This window comes from Apteryx mantelli, chromosome 17 (assembly GCF_036417845.1).
Source record: "Apteryx mantelli isolate bAptMan1 chromosome 17, bAptMan1.hap1, whole genome shotgun sequence".
Classification (NCBI taxonomy): Eukaryota; Metazoa; Chordata; class Aves; order Apterygiformes; family Apterygidae; genus Apteryx; species Apteryx mantelli.
The window spans coordinates 18,695,486-18,712,136 of record NC_089994.1 but is presented as its reverse complement, the minus strand read 5'-3'; the positions used below and the strand labels follow the sequence as shown (position 1 = coordinate 18,712,136).

Sequence of the window (16,651 nt, the reverse complement as noted above, 5' to 3'; positions counted from 1 at the left end):
AGTACTTATAGCTGCTAGAAAGAAAGAATATCTATGAGGTACCTATAGAATACGAACAATTACAGTTGCTCTCATCAATCACACACATAGGTTTATATATACAGAATATGCTAGTGAATGCATCCAAAAAACCACCAGCATAACTTAAATATTTAGAGAAAGGGACATTGAACTATTTTAAGGAAGCCTGAAAACACTACCACCACTAACATGGATTACTGAAACATTAACAATCTCTTATCACACTGAACATTATCATTTTTGGCCAATCAAACATAACAGTTTCTGAATTAATTTATTTTCTCAGTGAAAAGCTTCTCTTCTGTCAACTGCCAGAAGCTAAGGGAGACTGCATCGAAGCCCTCCTTCACCCTGGTCTGTTGTAGCTCTGGCTAGTAGGGCTTTCCCAACTCCCAAGACTCTAAGGAATGGAGAGGACTTGATTTAAAGGATGACCCAGCAGTGGGAAAGGAAAGCTGCTCTTAGGCCTTCTATCAGTCAAAAATTCCTGCCCTCACCACCAAGCTGATTATGGCTAATTATTCCAGATAGCTCACAGATACCTGTGGAATCTTTAAACATCCAGGAACTGTCTGGATCTTCCAAAGAAAACCTATTTTCAAACTCTGTCCCTCTGCTTCTTCGAAGAGAGTGGGAAATAGGAGCCCGATGGCGTCTCTTTTTGCTGAGCTGTGCACGAGTTTTCAGTGCACTGGAGTCCAGGATAGTGGTTTGCTGTAAAAGAAAAAAAGCCCTTGCTTTCAACCAGACTGAAAATAAAGTCAACTCCTCCATAATGATTTCACAATCTACTCTCAAGCATTAACCCATTTAGCTTAACTAAAAATATATTTGTCTCATTATTATTCTTGTGGTTACTTTAAAAACATATTAAACAGAATTTATGATGAAGATATGCTACATGGTGACTAACTGGATACAACGAACTCCCTTGGCTGTAGATGCCTGATCTGCATGATTTGTTTTCATTAAATAAAATAATAGAATAACTAAACCGCAGTAAAATAGGACTTTGGTTCCTAAACAGATTTATGAATCTAGGCCATGCTAGCTAATAAAGGCTGAAGGCATATCAGAAGACTGGGATCTAAAAAGAGCAACTACACAAAATTCCCTTCTTCTAGCAGAATGCTATAATTTCATTTCTCTCACTGGTTGCCATCCACAGAAATTTCAAGCCACTCACCAGCAACATGAAGACTGTAAGTTAAATGTTACGGCCTTTCAGAAAATGTTTATGATCAGTTGTTTTAAATACGCCCTCCTCCACGCATGAAGGCAAGGCAATTATATTTACAGGGCAAAAGAAGGAGCTATTTTATTTTTTTTTAATTAATGGAATTGGTTGTTAAAGACTTGCCTGTACTCAGCAGACATCACTGGGCCTCTTCTCCTCAAGATTTCTGGGGGGGGGGTTGTATTTTGGGAGGGGGGGGGGCTTGTTTGTTTGTTTCCCCTCTCCCTTTTAAGAGATTTCAGGTCAGAAATAAACTACTCAAAGTACAATTGGGAATACACGGTTCTAATAAGTTATAAGCATTTTGAAGAGACACCTTAAGCTGTCCAGAGAACAGCACAACATAGTACCGTCCCTCCTACATGCAGAAGCAATGAGGAAACACCAGTGCTACTGTGCCGCTTCTGCACTGCTGCTTTTCCTTAACTGGGCAACGAGCGCACTTGGGATACGCTGCCAAAGGACTATTAACTGATGGCAGGCCCAAGGCATACGCAGTTAGGGATCTCAAAGCAATGAACCACCAAACTGGCCTCCGCTTCCGAGCCTGAGTGGGCTGGGAAATGAGAGCAGCACCTACTTTGCTCAAACCCAGGTTTCTGCAGTTCCCCACAGAGCACAACACCAGCAGAGAACAGAGCCTGCTGGCAGCACTTTCTAGCAGCCTACGCAGGAAGCAGCTGTGATTTTAACAGTCAATTCTGCACCAGACCAAACTGCCTCCAGCACAAACCTGCCTGCATCCTTCCTACATTTTACAGAGCAGTCTACTAGTCAATTCAGAAGGTGTTAAGACAATAAGAGAGGCCCTATGTATCCGATACCTTTGTAGCAGCTGCAAGTTCCACTAATTTGGGAATCTCACACTTACCCATACGCCTGTCATTAGACTTGTACAGTGAAAAAAGTGCACCCACTCTTATTCAAGGAAAAGCATTACTTCCTAGATGCCATACTGAAAATGAAAAACTACACGCCAGTTGTGTTAATGCTTTCAAAGAACACTAACCCACATTTAACTGTGAATGGCCAGAAATTACAGTTCCTATACTATCTGCAAGATTCTTATTATGAAAAAAACCTTTAATACACAATTTTAAGCTATTACAGAAAGACACCACCTTTAAATAAGAAAAATATTACTAAACCCCTTTACCTATAGCCTTAAATCTGCATTTTCATAGCACAGCAAACACTAGCTATTTGTGTCATTTAATTATGTTGTGTTTGCAATGTTCACAGAACCATTTAACACTTCTGTTGTAGCTCACTGAGGAGCAGAGAGAGAAATAGCAACTTTACAGCCATTGGCAGACATTATTCAAAGCCAATAACCCTTTGGAATGTTACAGAGAGATTCTCATCAACCTGAGTATTACAGGAATTAGCAGAACTTTGTAGCTTTGATCTTAAACTTTTCATCAGACAGGAAGTCAGCTGGAAAAATTCAATGTGATAAAGAAAAGGCAGGGAAAGGTTGAGTGCCAAGTTTGCAGCAGGTATGGCATAGCAATGGTTAGTGCTGGTAGCAATACAGCTAACCTCTTCTCCATTACGATAACTTACATCAATGAACGAGAAATCAGTGGTCTTTTCATCAGGGTAGGTGTCTCCTGGAGGAGGCAAATCAGTCCCATCAGTAGAGTCCATGTCGGTGCTGGAACGGTCCAAACTTGTACTCCTTTGGTCTTTCGAGGAATCATGGTGATCAACCAGGGAGGCAGGTTCCGTTTGAGAGGACAGAGAAGATGGCTGGCTGTTTGGTGGTTGCTTTCTCGTTGAAACGACATTGTTTTCTGAGGAAGGAGATTCGGGCACAAAGCTGCAAATTAAGAAAACGAGGTCTATGAGATTTCAGGGTGAACGAATACATGCAAGGATATTTTGGATCATGCAAACGCAGCAGTCATATGGTAATCCCGCATACTGAAGCATTTATGCACTGCCCCAAGACAGTCAGATCATACAGTACTGGAAGAGGCGTGCAGTCTGAGAAACAGGCCACACAGGCATGGAAGAAAGCAGCAAGTTTCCACTGGCTGCAGAAGGGCTAATAGTGCAGCACTCATCCTGAGGAGAGGACGCTTGATGAAGCCGCTGGCAAATTGCCTGCCCTCATCCTACCTCAGGTGGTCATGGATCAGCAAACCCCAGGATGTTTTCTGCAAAGAGCTTGCAACCAGTTGCATTAGGGCACAGCTAAAGACAACAGTGATGATTCTGCTGGCATAAATGAATGAAAGTCAAAAGAGAAGCTGTGGCTAGAAATAACAAATGCATGTTTGGAGGTATAGCAGGTACCAGCTGCAAGTTAAAAATGAGTATGAGGAATGGTCCTTAGTTGCTGTGCCAGCTCCTGCAACACAGTATGTGCTCTGTGTATACAAACCAGTAGTTATGAGCTGTCAATAATTCCAATTTCACATTACTCAAAAGGAACTGAAATATCTGCAGCAGTGCAGAAGATTAAAACATTCCGGGATCTGTGATTTTCAGTTGCTAATAGACATTGGATTAAAAATGGCATCCCATATGTCCTGACAGACAAAGCGTCTGCACTGATGCTGTCCTGAAATTAAAAGTTGTTTTACTTCAGCTGTATTAGATTTTAATTTTGTTTCCGTTATTGCCACTAGTTTAAGTCCTTAAGAGAGAAGGAACAGAAGCAATAGGAACCTAGTGAACCATAACTGCCAAGGTGGGAAAAAGGAGAGAAGACATTACTAGTTTAAGTGGATCAGACACTATTTGGAAGTTTAGCAATTTTAAGTAACAACTTGATCACACAGAAGCGTTAGAGGCTCATCAAGTCCTCCTTCTTGGGATACATGCCACGTTCTACACCGGCTTCAGCCTGGGCTGTTTTAAAGCATACAAAGAATTAACTGGCAGGGAAGGGGATTGGAAAGGGGAAAGAAGAGGGGTGGGGAGAGGGTTGGAAATCCCTACAGAAATCCTGTGGGAAAGGTTGAGCCAGCGACTCTGAAAGCTCATGGGGACAAATCCCCTATGGTGTTTTCCACCATACTGCGGAATACCACGCTCATTCGTAGTATGGGAACAAACCTAAAACATGCCCGTGCAATTACGAAACCAGTTCTCCAAACCAACCATTTTCTGTTTTATGTTGGGGTTTATTTCAGGGAGTGCTGCCCATCTAGCCAAGCAGAGGCATTTTTCTCTACTGCACAGTACATGGATACAAAATAAGCTATGAGCAGCAGATGGCACCAAAACCTAAAGTTGCACCAACCAGCACTCCAAAGGACACCTGGTTTTCTAAGCGGTATTGCCGAGGCAGGGAAGACCTGCATCCCAGTGTTACGACGCTTCCAGTGTATTCCTGAACATCTTCCCTTTGACTAGACTAACAGACAAACTAGTTGTAGCGTCAAGACTGAAAGCTGTACGTGGTTATGCATCGCCCTGCGTGACGTGGGCTTGGAGCGTTCCTTCAAACAGTCGGAGACTGTCGGAAGCACAGCAAGACTGGCAGCAAAACCAGGGCTGCCTTGCTTCGATTGTAGGAGTTTAAAAAACAAAAGCTAAAATGGGGGGGGGGGTGTTAAGATTTTTTTTCCTGCTAACGAGAGTCCTTTGTTACTAATCACTTTTTGTTGAGAACATTTCTAGGAAAATCCTTCTAAAAACAAAAAAGTGAACATGTATATACATATATACTCTCTATGTATGAATATATGTGTGTATGTATGAACATATATACATATATGTGTGTGCGTGTGAATGAACACCTGCACATTTTTGAAGGAACAGAGCATAGTATTCGATATGATCCACAGTGGTGACCATCTTGGACGGAAACCACTCGGGCGTCTGTTGTTGAACATCAACTCTATCCTGCAGCAGCGTGGGCTATAATTTCCAGTTTGGCAGAGGGAAGGCTGCACAGACGGTTTCCAGTACGTAAGCAGAGTACATGCCTTTTCCCTCCTTCAGCAGCGGGCCCCAAGATAATTAAGCAGTGGCACTAATGAGCTCCAGGGGGAAGTTTTTGTCTACCCTTTTTTTAGTTCGAATGGTGTTTGGTATCTGCAACATTAGGCTTTAGATCCACTAGAAATACGACGAACACAGAGACAAAAGACAATTTAGAGACTTAACCATTTTGTGGAAATTAAAACTGTACGTTAAAAGGATCCTCTGTGACTCGCACATCTCTAGAAAGCCTCTTCCCTTCCACGGCCTAGGACTTCAGCTAATACAACTCAGCGCAGTCTTTCAAAGTGAAAATATTTAGGAGTAAATGACGACAGGAATTTGGTTGCTCTCACAGAATTGAGACTGGCTGGTGGTTTCCAACTCGCAGACCTTCCCAATGGATCCTCCTTTGGGCCCTTGCCCGACTACAGCACCGTTACACGCGAAGCGCTGCGGGAGGGCTAAGCTCCCCGCACGCACGGGCAGCGGCGGCACAACCACCTCCCAGGCAGAGCGGATGCTTTCCGTCTGCCCGGCAAATTAGGGAGAAACTTCACCTCAGACTAACGGTCAAATATTGAAGTATAAAACTTCCTTTCAGTTCTCATTACTGAGATTCATTATGCATCTTTTCTACTGTATCATTACAATTTCAAATTTTATGAGCGCATCCGTATATGTTGTTTCTAGTAAACGACCAACAGTGTTCAACGGGTGTCACTGACAGATACTTGCTCCTCTGAAAAATGATCTTTCACGTAGTGTACACAAATACCAGCAGAATGGATATCACAGATATGCAATAAATTAAGTTCAATCTTCACTTTCAAATGAAATTGAATTTAATTAGTTTTAGCAAGACAGTACTAAAAGGTTATAAAAAAATGTGTTGCTTCATCGTGTGAAATTAGGAGTCAAAAAGCAACGGAATCCATTACAATAACACTGCAGAAACGTGTTAGAATCAAGAGGCAGCTCTCCGTATTTACCGATTGCTAAGAAGTCCCTACATCACTCAAGAAAATGGGAGTTTTTAAATGGAAGTTATTGTTTTCTGTAACTGCAGATTGTCACCCATTATAGCTAACTGACACCATATAGCTGGGTTTCATTTCTAAAACATTGCCGTAATCCAGCCTCAAGGATCTGAGGAAATAAAGAGCTAAAGTCTTACTGGATCTGAACAGCTCTGACTTCATATCTAAAATACATTCCTTTTTTTTTTTTTTTTAAGACCATTTTTCCTTCTGAAGACTGTTCTGATGTAAAACTAAACTTTTTTCCATGATGTCAACTTGGTAAAGCTTACTAAAGCATTTGAGAAAAAATAATTTTTAGATACACTAAGCAAAAATCCAATTAACGCCTCCACATTAAACCAGCTCCTTCCATTCTAAGGAGTTATTTGCCAAAGCAGGTTGCAAATAAGCCACTGAGTGCCCGTACACTTATTCAAGCAGCGGCTAAGTTCCACTGGGAAACCATCCTGGCTCCGCTTTCCTAGGAGCTTATCTAGCAACAGGACCTTGTTTATCCTGTGGCCATGCAGCCGTGGATTTTTATTTTGAAATTCCCTTCCTCCCTCAGGGGAAATGAGTTCACGCACACGAACTAAACGCTCCGAAAGGTGCTAAAGTAACAGCTTCGCCAGCAGGCGGGTGACACCGCTTTGTCGTGGCTGCTGTGCTCGTGCCCCTCTGCCGGGGCCGGAGCCGGAGCCGGTTCCCCCACTGCTCCCTCGGGCGCCCATCCAGCCGGGAGCCAAGCACCAGGGGCGAGGGGGCAGCGGGGCGGCTGAGGAAGGGCTGTCGAGCCCTGGGGTTTGCAACAGAAAGCCTAAAGGAAGCGAGCCCGGCGAAACGGGAAAGTTGAATTATCAGAGGCTCCTGCAAGTTCCTGCCTCTGGGCCGAAGAGGAGGGACGCGGCGGCCACCCCCTCCGCAGCCCCCGGCCGGCGGCCGGAGTAACCCCTGCGAGATAAGGGCAATTCCCAAACTTTTCCTGGCAGAGCCCTTCCACTTCATAGAAAATAAGCTGCAAACAAAATGCAGGTTTCAGTATATTCCAGGCAGGTCTCCATTATAAATTTAATATTTAAAAGGTAAGTTATTCTAATTTTTCCCCAGTTGCTTGAATTAATACACCTGTAATTCCACTGCAATGAACCATAAGTCAAGCTAAAAAGCACAGGTAAGGGGAAATGCTGAAGCGTCGCTGTAGGCATCACTACACTTAACAAAAAACAACCAAAAAACCCACTAAACATTTGTTATAAAGGAAACAAAATCCCAGGACATGGGGATTAAGAGTTCAATACCTGGATAAACCAGAATTTTTACATGGAGCTTTTCTAACCAGGAAAAAACATCCAGCTTTGAAATGTTTTGAAATATTCAGATGATGTCAGTTTTGTAGCTGAGACAAGTACCTTTGTTAAGAAACTGATTTCACATAGAAAATGTTTGGCATACTAAAAATTAAAGTTAATTTTTACACAGAGACTTAGATGTTGGCATGTCATTTAGTCAGCTCACTGAACTTCAAGCTTAAAGCTACCCTGACTTCATAAGCAATAAAATATTTATAACACACAGTTCTCAAGTGTAAAACACACCAAACGTAATTGACATTAATATCTATTATAAGATCTCAACAAGCATAGCATAAAGAAAATTCAGAAAGAAGTGCTATTCTCACGCTATGTGAGCAGATGAGATATTGGCTCACATAGCACAGATCAAGCCCAAAACACAACAGATACTCCGTTTCATCACACTAAAATGCTTCAAAGCTAGAGAAATGTGAACTTCTTACTCTAACACATATTGCGACAGAGCAGCGAGCGCACCGCACCACCCGACATCAGAGCTCACTGCCTGGCCAGGCCTGGGTCTGGCATCCCGAATGCCAGATTCGGACAGGTTTTGCCATTCCGCTCCTCCGGTAGCGCATGCTTTTAGGCAATGCAAACTGGCAAGGAGAAACCAAATTTATAAAAAAAGAAAACAGACCCAAGAACTGCGAGTGTACCCTGCCTGACCCCAACCGAAGCATTTCCTTATCTTGTTGACCAGCTAAGTAAGGATAGGCACGTAGCAGCGAGGGGATTCTCGCTCATCCCTACCTGTCCCCGCTGTGCCGCTGCTCGTTCCAGGTACCATACTGGCTGTCGGGCTCCCGCACCAGCGTATCTGTGTCCTTGGCCTCAGGGGGGTGTCTGGAGAAGCATTGCTTCAGCTGATCCTGCACAGAGAGAATTGAAACATTCCGTCATTCCTTTACCCCCTGCTTAATGGTTTACAGATTTTATCTGCAATAGTGTTTCTGAATCTACGAACTAAAGTCAGACAAGATAAAACTGTGCAAATAAACCTAAACAAGGGAAAGGGCTATGAACTGAGTGATGATTCACTACGAAATGAGCACTGTTCTCCTGGGCAAATAACTGGTTCCAAAGGCAGGAACCAACTACCTGGTTTCAGTAACTCCCAGTTGCAGTAGGATTATTGGTATCTTTTAGTATCTCAGGTGGCACAAAGTTTTTAGAAGCATCTATGCAAATACAAAGAATTCTGCTGTGGACGATATTCAATCTCCCCAAGCGTATGGGGGAAACGTCAGTTCTACTGCTCTTTGTGGAAGTTTCCTGGATTTAAGAAAAGGACTTTTTAACTCTTTTTTTGGAAGACCTTCAAATTAAAAAGTTATTTTGCCTGCTAACTGCAAGTCACCATAGCATATAGCCACATCCTAGAAAGCCTTTGTCAAACTGATGTTTGTTAATTTAAAGCTTACATACAATAAACTAAGTAGGACAGCAGTATATCTAACAGATTTTTTTTTCTATTTTCTATCTCATCTCTGACCTTTCATTTCCTAAATAATTATTTTGTGAAGGTAGCAGACCTATATGAAATAGGGAGGGAACAGTCCATCTAAGGAACTTTCCCTTTGAGGAGGGGGACATGGGCCGGTTGTTGTCCGGGCGGTGCTCTAGGTTTGCAGCAGACCGACGCCAGTTTGCTCCAGAATACAGCACCGCAGGACCTTTTGTTCTGCTGTTGTATTGAGTTACCCACTGAAGTTAGACAGTTACTGAAATAATACATTGTGTGTAGATAATTAAATATGTTGGCCCTTTTGCATTCATTATCCTGAAAAAATACAAATGTGGCTTTCAGTGCCATATCAACTGCTGCCAGATGAGATCATCATAAGCAAAGATTAGATATTATTTTCCACCTGTACCATGCTTTTTCCATATTAAAAAAAAAAAAAAAAAAAAAAGACACACACACACCCCACTAGCATAACCTGCTGGTAAAAACTCCCAGCATATCTATTGAGCTAATGACACCCATATCCAGTTCTCTGAAGAGGAGCAGTGTGGCCTTTAAAAATATATTTATATATATATTTGAAGTGCACTAGATGAGCATGCCAGTGTCTCTTATGGTTTTCAAGGACATTTTTGCACCATTTTGCGTGGTATCACTTTTCCTACAGGTGTTGAGTCAAAATCCTGTAATCCCTCAGTATTTTTTATAATCCAATCATGTTATTTCTAAACTTGTCATACACATCAATGCGAACAAATTGGCAGAGTTCAATTTCTTTATATTTGGAGACTTAGCCATCGGCCGCCAGGTTACAGCAACGCTGCAGAACGGGTGACACCGATGGCAGCTCAGGGCTGGTGAATCCGCAGCCCGGCATTAGAGACAGGGACGGTTCGGGAGCCTCTCCTGCGTGCACAACCCTCCAGGGTTTGCACAGAAGCAAAACCGCGGGCAGCGCACACGCAGTAATGAACGTGTTCAAGGAAATGGGATTCCTTAATCCTACTGGGATGATGGGGGAGAGAAAGACACCGCACACTTTTTTCGTCACGTTCTTACATTCATTAGCCTAGAGAATGCTTCTTTAGGGCTATAAAAATATCGATGATTAAGGATAATTAGCTAACACTAATATGGCTTCTCAGGAAGCTCTGTAATGCCGGCATCTTTAGTAACAAGTTGCTTATTTCCCCAACTATCTGCTGGCATTGCGACGGCAATTGCCGTTTTCTGGTTCTCTCATACCCTTTGCTACCCTGATCCCTGAAGTCGCACGTTGGATAAGAGAGCAGAAAAGAAAGATTTTCCTATTGTCTGGAGAGGCAGAAGCTAACGGTCAAATGTGCCCTCGCAAAGCTCAGGGTAGGTCAAGAGATTTTATACTGGGTTCAGTTTTCACAAGTCTAGTTTCCTTTAGAGACACGCTGCAAATGCAGTATCGAAAAAGGAAAAACAGCACTGCCACGACGAGGAGCTTCACGGAAATAACGCCGAGGCCGGGCTCTCGCAGCGGCCGCGGCTCCTGCACGACCGAACAGCTGCGCGGTTTGGCAGGTTGTCACTGCTGGGCAGCTTATCCCAGCGCACCCGGAAAAACTGCCTGCAGCTTTTCACTTAAACACAACAGCTCGAGGGTAGTATTTCAGTCATGCTTATCTTAAGCACAGACGGGCAAGTGTCTTGTCACAAAAAGCTGGACGAAAGAGCGCAAGGTGCATCAGAGACCGGTCTCCCTACACGCGCAGACCGTAACGCTGCTCCGCTGCCAGAGGAGCGGCGAGAGCAAGGACCCCGACCTCGGTCGGCTCCAACTAGCAACGTGCAGCCGCCTAGGAGCAGAGCCTATAGATTACTCTCCTACATGGTCCAAATACCTCACAGCTCCTGCCAGCAAAAATTGCTGTAATTTGTTATTTTCCTCCTTAAATATTTATCTCCTCAGTTTCTCCTTTTTGTTGAGTATAGGTAAATTAAATCATTTCCTCGTTATTCAAAACTCCCCAATATTCTCTTCTAATCTTTGGGAAACCAGCTAGAATCAGCTAGAAGTTTTTTTTATTCAGTCATGACCATTAAACCCCTAACACTGTAGACCCCTGGTGCATGATACAGCCATAAAACGCAGACAGCCCCATCCCCTACCAAACCCCTCTCCTGCAAGCCCTCGTGTCGTACCTAGTGACAGAGCCAGCTATTGTAATGCTGAGTGAAATGAACCCAAAAGACTCGGCCATCTATTCCAACCGTTACAACACACCGTCACTAGACATGAAGTTCCCAGTTTGCAATCGCCAGTAGAATAGGCACCAGCTGGCGAGTTACCTGAAGCAGAAGTTTCCTGCTCTTCACCTTCCAGGTGTTCCCACGGCCTAATAACTCCTTGGTAGCAATTCCCAAGCTTTATATAAACACACACATACACGAACACACAGAGGTAAACTGACTTCTTACATTTTTCATTCCAGTTATAAGCTTTCAACCTTGAGAAACGCATGTAATTCTAGAGACATTTAATTCTAAATGCATTTAATTCCAATTCTAGCTAGAACAGTACTAGAGGAAATTGTCTTCTCTTTCTTCAAAGCCACAAGGCTGGGCTTGTGGTGCTAACGGAAACTTTTTATTAGGCCAAACGATTAGTCAGAGAATAATAAACATTCATGTATATGAATCTCTCTTTAGGCCTGAACTATTTAAAGCCTCCTGCTCCTACCAGCTGAGAAGAACTGCAGAGGAGCTAATGAGCTACGGTGACCTATTAAAGCACCTGAGAGAAACAGGGGAGCTGCCACAGCCCGCGCAGGGAGAGGCGGCAGGGGCCGATCCCAGCCCAGCGTGCAGCAGCGGTGCAAGCTGGGGCGGGAGGGGGGCACGGAGGGCTTGGATGGCCCCCGCCGCTTGGAGGAGATGGTGCGCATACAAGAAAGAAGCTACAAAAAAAACCCATAAAGATTGCTCTTTCCAGTCCATGATTATTAGCAAGCGCAAGAATTACGAGTTTTGGTTGTTCTTTTGAAGATCTCGCTTACGCCATCTTTACCACGCTCCAGAAGGAGTCCAGGCAATCAAGCAACACCTAAGTGCTGCGTGTTGGGACTTCAGAGGTGCCTGTGAAAAATCCATCCCATTTCTTTTCCAAAGGCTTACTCTCCAACTATCAGCTTATTTTTTAAATCCAGTAAGGGATGTTCAGAAGAGGTTAGCAGAAAAATAAATGCTTGCCAACAGCTATCACAGACTCGAGAAAAGTTATTTTGAGAAGAAAACCAGTAGTAATTTTGGCCATCTCTACCGTTTTTCAGCCTTCACTCTCTCTTCACAACACTTAATAGTTGCTATTAAAACTTTTGCTTGTTTAATTATCAGTCAAATTCTTAGAGCTACACATACGTACAGTTGTGTTTTATAGCTGAGAGGCTTTTGGACACGAGCAACATAAAATTAACTGGTTAGTTACATTTGCATTTTCTGACATTAACATTGCACTAGGAACGACTTGGTGTTTCAGATAAGGACTGCGAACGATGAACAGACCAGGATCACAGGTTGAAAGCTTTCAAGCATATGACAGAGTAGGAAAAGCAACGCAAGACTTACTGAATGTACTCGAACGACAGTTTCCAGGTCTGCCACGAGCCCGTTATATCACACTGTGCCCTATTGCATATTCATTTACACAGAGAACTGCAGAAGACAGATCAAAGGACCCAAATAAACCGCCGAACGCTGCTGAGAGCGCAGCCAGCGGCCCAGTAAGGCACACGAGAGACCGGCCTCTATTGGAGACCGGCCTCTATCGGAGACCGGCCTTCGCCCACGCGCCGGGAGGAGAAGCCAGGAGAAGCTTTCCCGCACGGACTGCTCCTGAACGCGAGCAGCTTCTGCTTCGTTTTCTGTTTCTTAGTCTAAATCCTAATTTAAAGCTCACTTCTTCAGACGGCCAAAAATAATCTTTTACTTTTTAAGTACATAAGCTCCATTGAACAAGAGGTCCTACACGATAAAGGACTGACGCGTCTGGCACAGACTTTCGTTGCTCTGGAGAGCAAATCCACTCCAAACAGAATGCCTTTTTTCGGAAGGGAATACTGTTCATCAGCAACCCAGTAAACCTATGCAGATAACCTGTAGCCCATTCTTTCTTGATCCATCCTTTGGAAAAAGGGACCAAGGCTGAAATAAGTGCACACCATGTGGAGGTAGGCCAGATGCAGCTGTTTCCTCCACACACAGAATATTCATCATCCAGTAAAAACATATTTATCAAAGGAGAACACAATAAAAAAGAAGGGTCTGGCCTCTTCTTGGTGCACCAAATAAACCCAAATAACGAATTTTAAGAATTTTCTTACTTACAGTCACAGAAGACATACAAGAGAAATCTTCCCAATCAAATAAATACTACTTTCCATCCAGTATTCAAATGCTGTAATTCTCCAAGATTTGATCTTTAGCTTCATAATTCTTACATAAGTAGCCATGAAAAAAGTCAATTTAATTTTCACATGAAATAAAACAGCAATCAGAGCTGCACATCTATCTGCATCTAGTTCTACTACTACTTCTAAAATGAGACATTATGATTTTTATATGCCTCTTTTAGTACTCTCCTGGAATTAAGCTGGTTTTGGCAGAAGTCCAGGACTGATTATTCTAGCAATTTCCATTTCCTGAAAATGATGCACACACAATATTGCTCCTACCAGCACAACCATTGCACATAAAGTAATTGACACCACAGAAAGAAGAAAAACTAACCACAGCTAAGAATGGATGCATATATTTATGTGAAAAACTCTTCTGCACTGATGTGAGAAAAAGACCTGACATATAAGCAGTACCAGCTGAGAGAGATCTCATGAGTCAGAACCTGCACAGATAGTTTCAAAAATATCTTTGCAAAAAAGACTGAGATACCAGACAGCCAAAATGACACCCCACAGCTTGAAGTGCAAAAATTAAGAGCTAAAATCTACCGGCATAAAATGAATATGAACAATTAATTGCACAATGGATTGAAGTTTTGACCAGCTGCTTTATGAATACTGAACTCATGCACAGAGAAAATGTTGCCAGTTTCTTGAAAAGCTCTTTTTTTTTTTTTAAAACTAATTAAAAGGCATCAGGAATCAGAAGTTTGGTCAAACTGCCTATATTCAGAACTCCTCCATCCCTTAAGTGTGACATTGCTCATTACTTGCACTTAAGGGGAGTTTACAAGTCCTTGCGAACCCAGAAAACCTTTCCAGTCATGCCCCTGTAATATGCCAGGAAGATGGCCATACACTTTATTTTACTAAAATTTTATTCTATTATTTCATTGTTGACCCTGCTTTGAACAGGAAGCTGGGCTAAGTGACTTCCAGAGGTCCTTTCCAACCTGAATTATTCTATAATTCTAAGCAGGGAAGATGCCCCCATAGTTTTCAAAGTTCTGAATTAGATTAACACGTCCACCATCAAGGTGGCTGTTTCTTTAAAGCAGACCCTTCATTCGGAGATGAGGCCTCGGGATGCAGCTGAACACAGCTCACCCTGCAGCAGCACGTGCTCTGCCAGCCAGAGGAAGCTATAGGGAAGCGGAAAGTTGGCCGTCTCTCCATCACACAGCTACCGCAGCTCAACTCCGGTAGCAATCGAGAAGCAAAGAAACAAGCAAACAAACAAACGAAAAAAGCTTAATTTACCCACTGGCTATTTCACGCTTGCAGAGCTCTTCACCTTTTTCTAAGGCTTTGGGAAGAGTTGGAGAAAAAAAATTCAGTAGCATCCAGTGACGTTCTACTAGCTACACGAATTCACATCACTGCCTCCCTCTCTTTTCCTTAGCACCTCAAAAGCTTGCACGCAGAACAGGGCCATTGGCGGAGCATCGCTCTCGTCCGCCGCCTGCCCCGGCAGGAGAAAGGTCCATCGGCCAGGACACAGCAGCAGCCACAGCAGTGACCGGCCTGAGCCGAGCAAGAGGAGGTATGCTTGGTGGGAACAAATTTAATTCTTGCTTACACTGAAAAGTCCAGATGAAAACAATATATATACACACATATATTTGGAAATATATTTTGCCTGGTTATTTTTTCCCCCCACACAGTTGCTCTGTAATGGCCCAGTAACACTTTATTAGTAAAATCCTTGCCCTTAAGTCGTATTAAAGAGGAGGTGGAAGAGCCCAAAGAGAAAGGAGAGGAACACAGAAACCACCCAAGGATTATTATTAAAAGGAAAACTATATTTTTTGGACCACTAACAAAATTAACACAAACACCAAGAACATAACTGATACTCTACAAAAAGAGAGGACCTTAGAAACTACACAGCACTTTACAACCTATATATTTGTCTTTATGCATGCTAAATATCTATACAGCAAGTGGAAAGTCAAACTTGGTGGCATCACCATACTATGATTTCCATGTATACTTACTGTCCAGCGGATCAGTGCTGCCCAAAAGGAACAAGTCATGGTTCAAGACCAATGCTTCCCTCGTTTCCTAGCAATCAGGCAAGAAGATTTACCAGCTCTGTGTTCAAATAAATTTTTGGGAAGAGTAAGTGTTTTCGTGCAATGTCCAGGGAAAACGCAGCACCCTCCGCCTTCCACCCCTCCCTCCAACTGCAGGGACAGATAAACCGTTCTGCCCTCACTGACAAGGGAAGTCAGAAAACCTCCAGCGCTGCCTCCACCCACGGGCATCAACACGCAAGGACGACTTCCTTAGCCCTGACAAACATCCCACTCAGCAAAACAGGTATTTTCAAACCAAGGAAGCATTTTCCAAACCCTGGAGACCAAGGTCAGTGACGAATGGAACTGAATTAATTCAACCTCATATCCTCAAGGATTTTAAATTAGTTATTATACAGACAATCTCTGCTCCTGCCACCAGACAGAGTCTGCAAACAGCCCCGGTTGCTAAAGTAAAACTTCCCACCTGTCGCCGTCCCCCGCAGAGCCGGGGGAAGGAGCCAGCAGGTTCGGCGTGGGCAGGGGCCCAGCTGCCACCGCAGGGCCCGTCTGGGACGGGACCGGGGAACGGGCACGCTGCACCCGCCCCGGCCCCCTCTGCAAGCCCTCACTGCACTTGCATGCAACGTGTTTAGCGCTGCTAGATCCTGGGAGCCATGCCGCTCTGCCGAGAAACCCTGCAAGTTGGCAATGGTTAATTTTTCCCATGTGCAGCGGAATATGTACCAAGTCCCATGGTATAAAACATTCTCACAAATTATATCAACCACTACAGTTTCACTGTTGCTATGCAACCCTAAGACTGTCAGAGCCATATGTGTTTTCTCTACCTTTTCCACCGGGATACGATAAGGAACAACCAATTATATCACCAATGTTAAAAGCCAACAACACTTCCCTTATGAAATATGGATTGTTTTTAGAGGGTCACTGGTTTAATTCTCTATCTTTTCATACCAGGTTTACTGAGTTTCAGCTGGAGGCACAGGCCGGAATCCTAATCCCCCCTGCTTCCCGCCCGCCCCCAAAAGGATGGGCAAAAATCGCACAAAAGCAGACTTGCGTCTACAGAAGCCATGCACAAAGCTGCCATCCCTTCCAACCACTAACTCAACGCATAAGAATTCCAGATTTGAGTTGCAAATAGTT

General features: G+C 43.5%; 1 protein-coding gene across 1 annotated transcript in view; it reads right to left on the bottom strand.

Annotated features, from left to right (window-relative positions):
- Positions 1-16,651, bottom strand: part of KIAA1671 (KIAA1671 ortholog) — a 68,317-nt gene that overhangs the window by 5,207 nt on the left and 46,459 nt on the right. The window contains exons 5-7 of the mRNA XM_067307391.1: positions 8,322-8,440; positions 2,825-3,080; positions 564-735 (exon numbers count right to left, since the gene is read on the bottom strand). Of these exons, the coding sequence (XP_067163492.1) occupies positions 564-735; positions 2,825-3,080; positions 8,322-8,440 (547 nt within the window). The remainder of the gene's footprint in view (positions 1-563; positions 736-2,824; positions 3,081-8,321; positions 8,441-16,651) is intronic.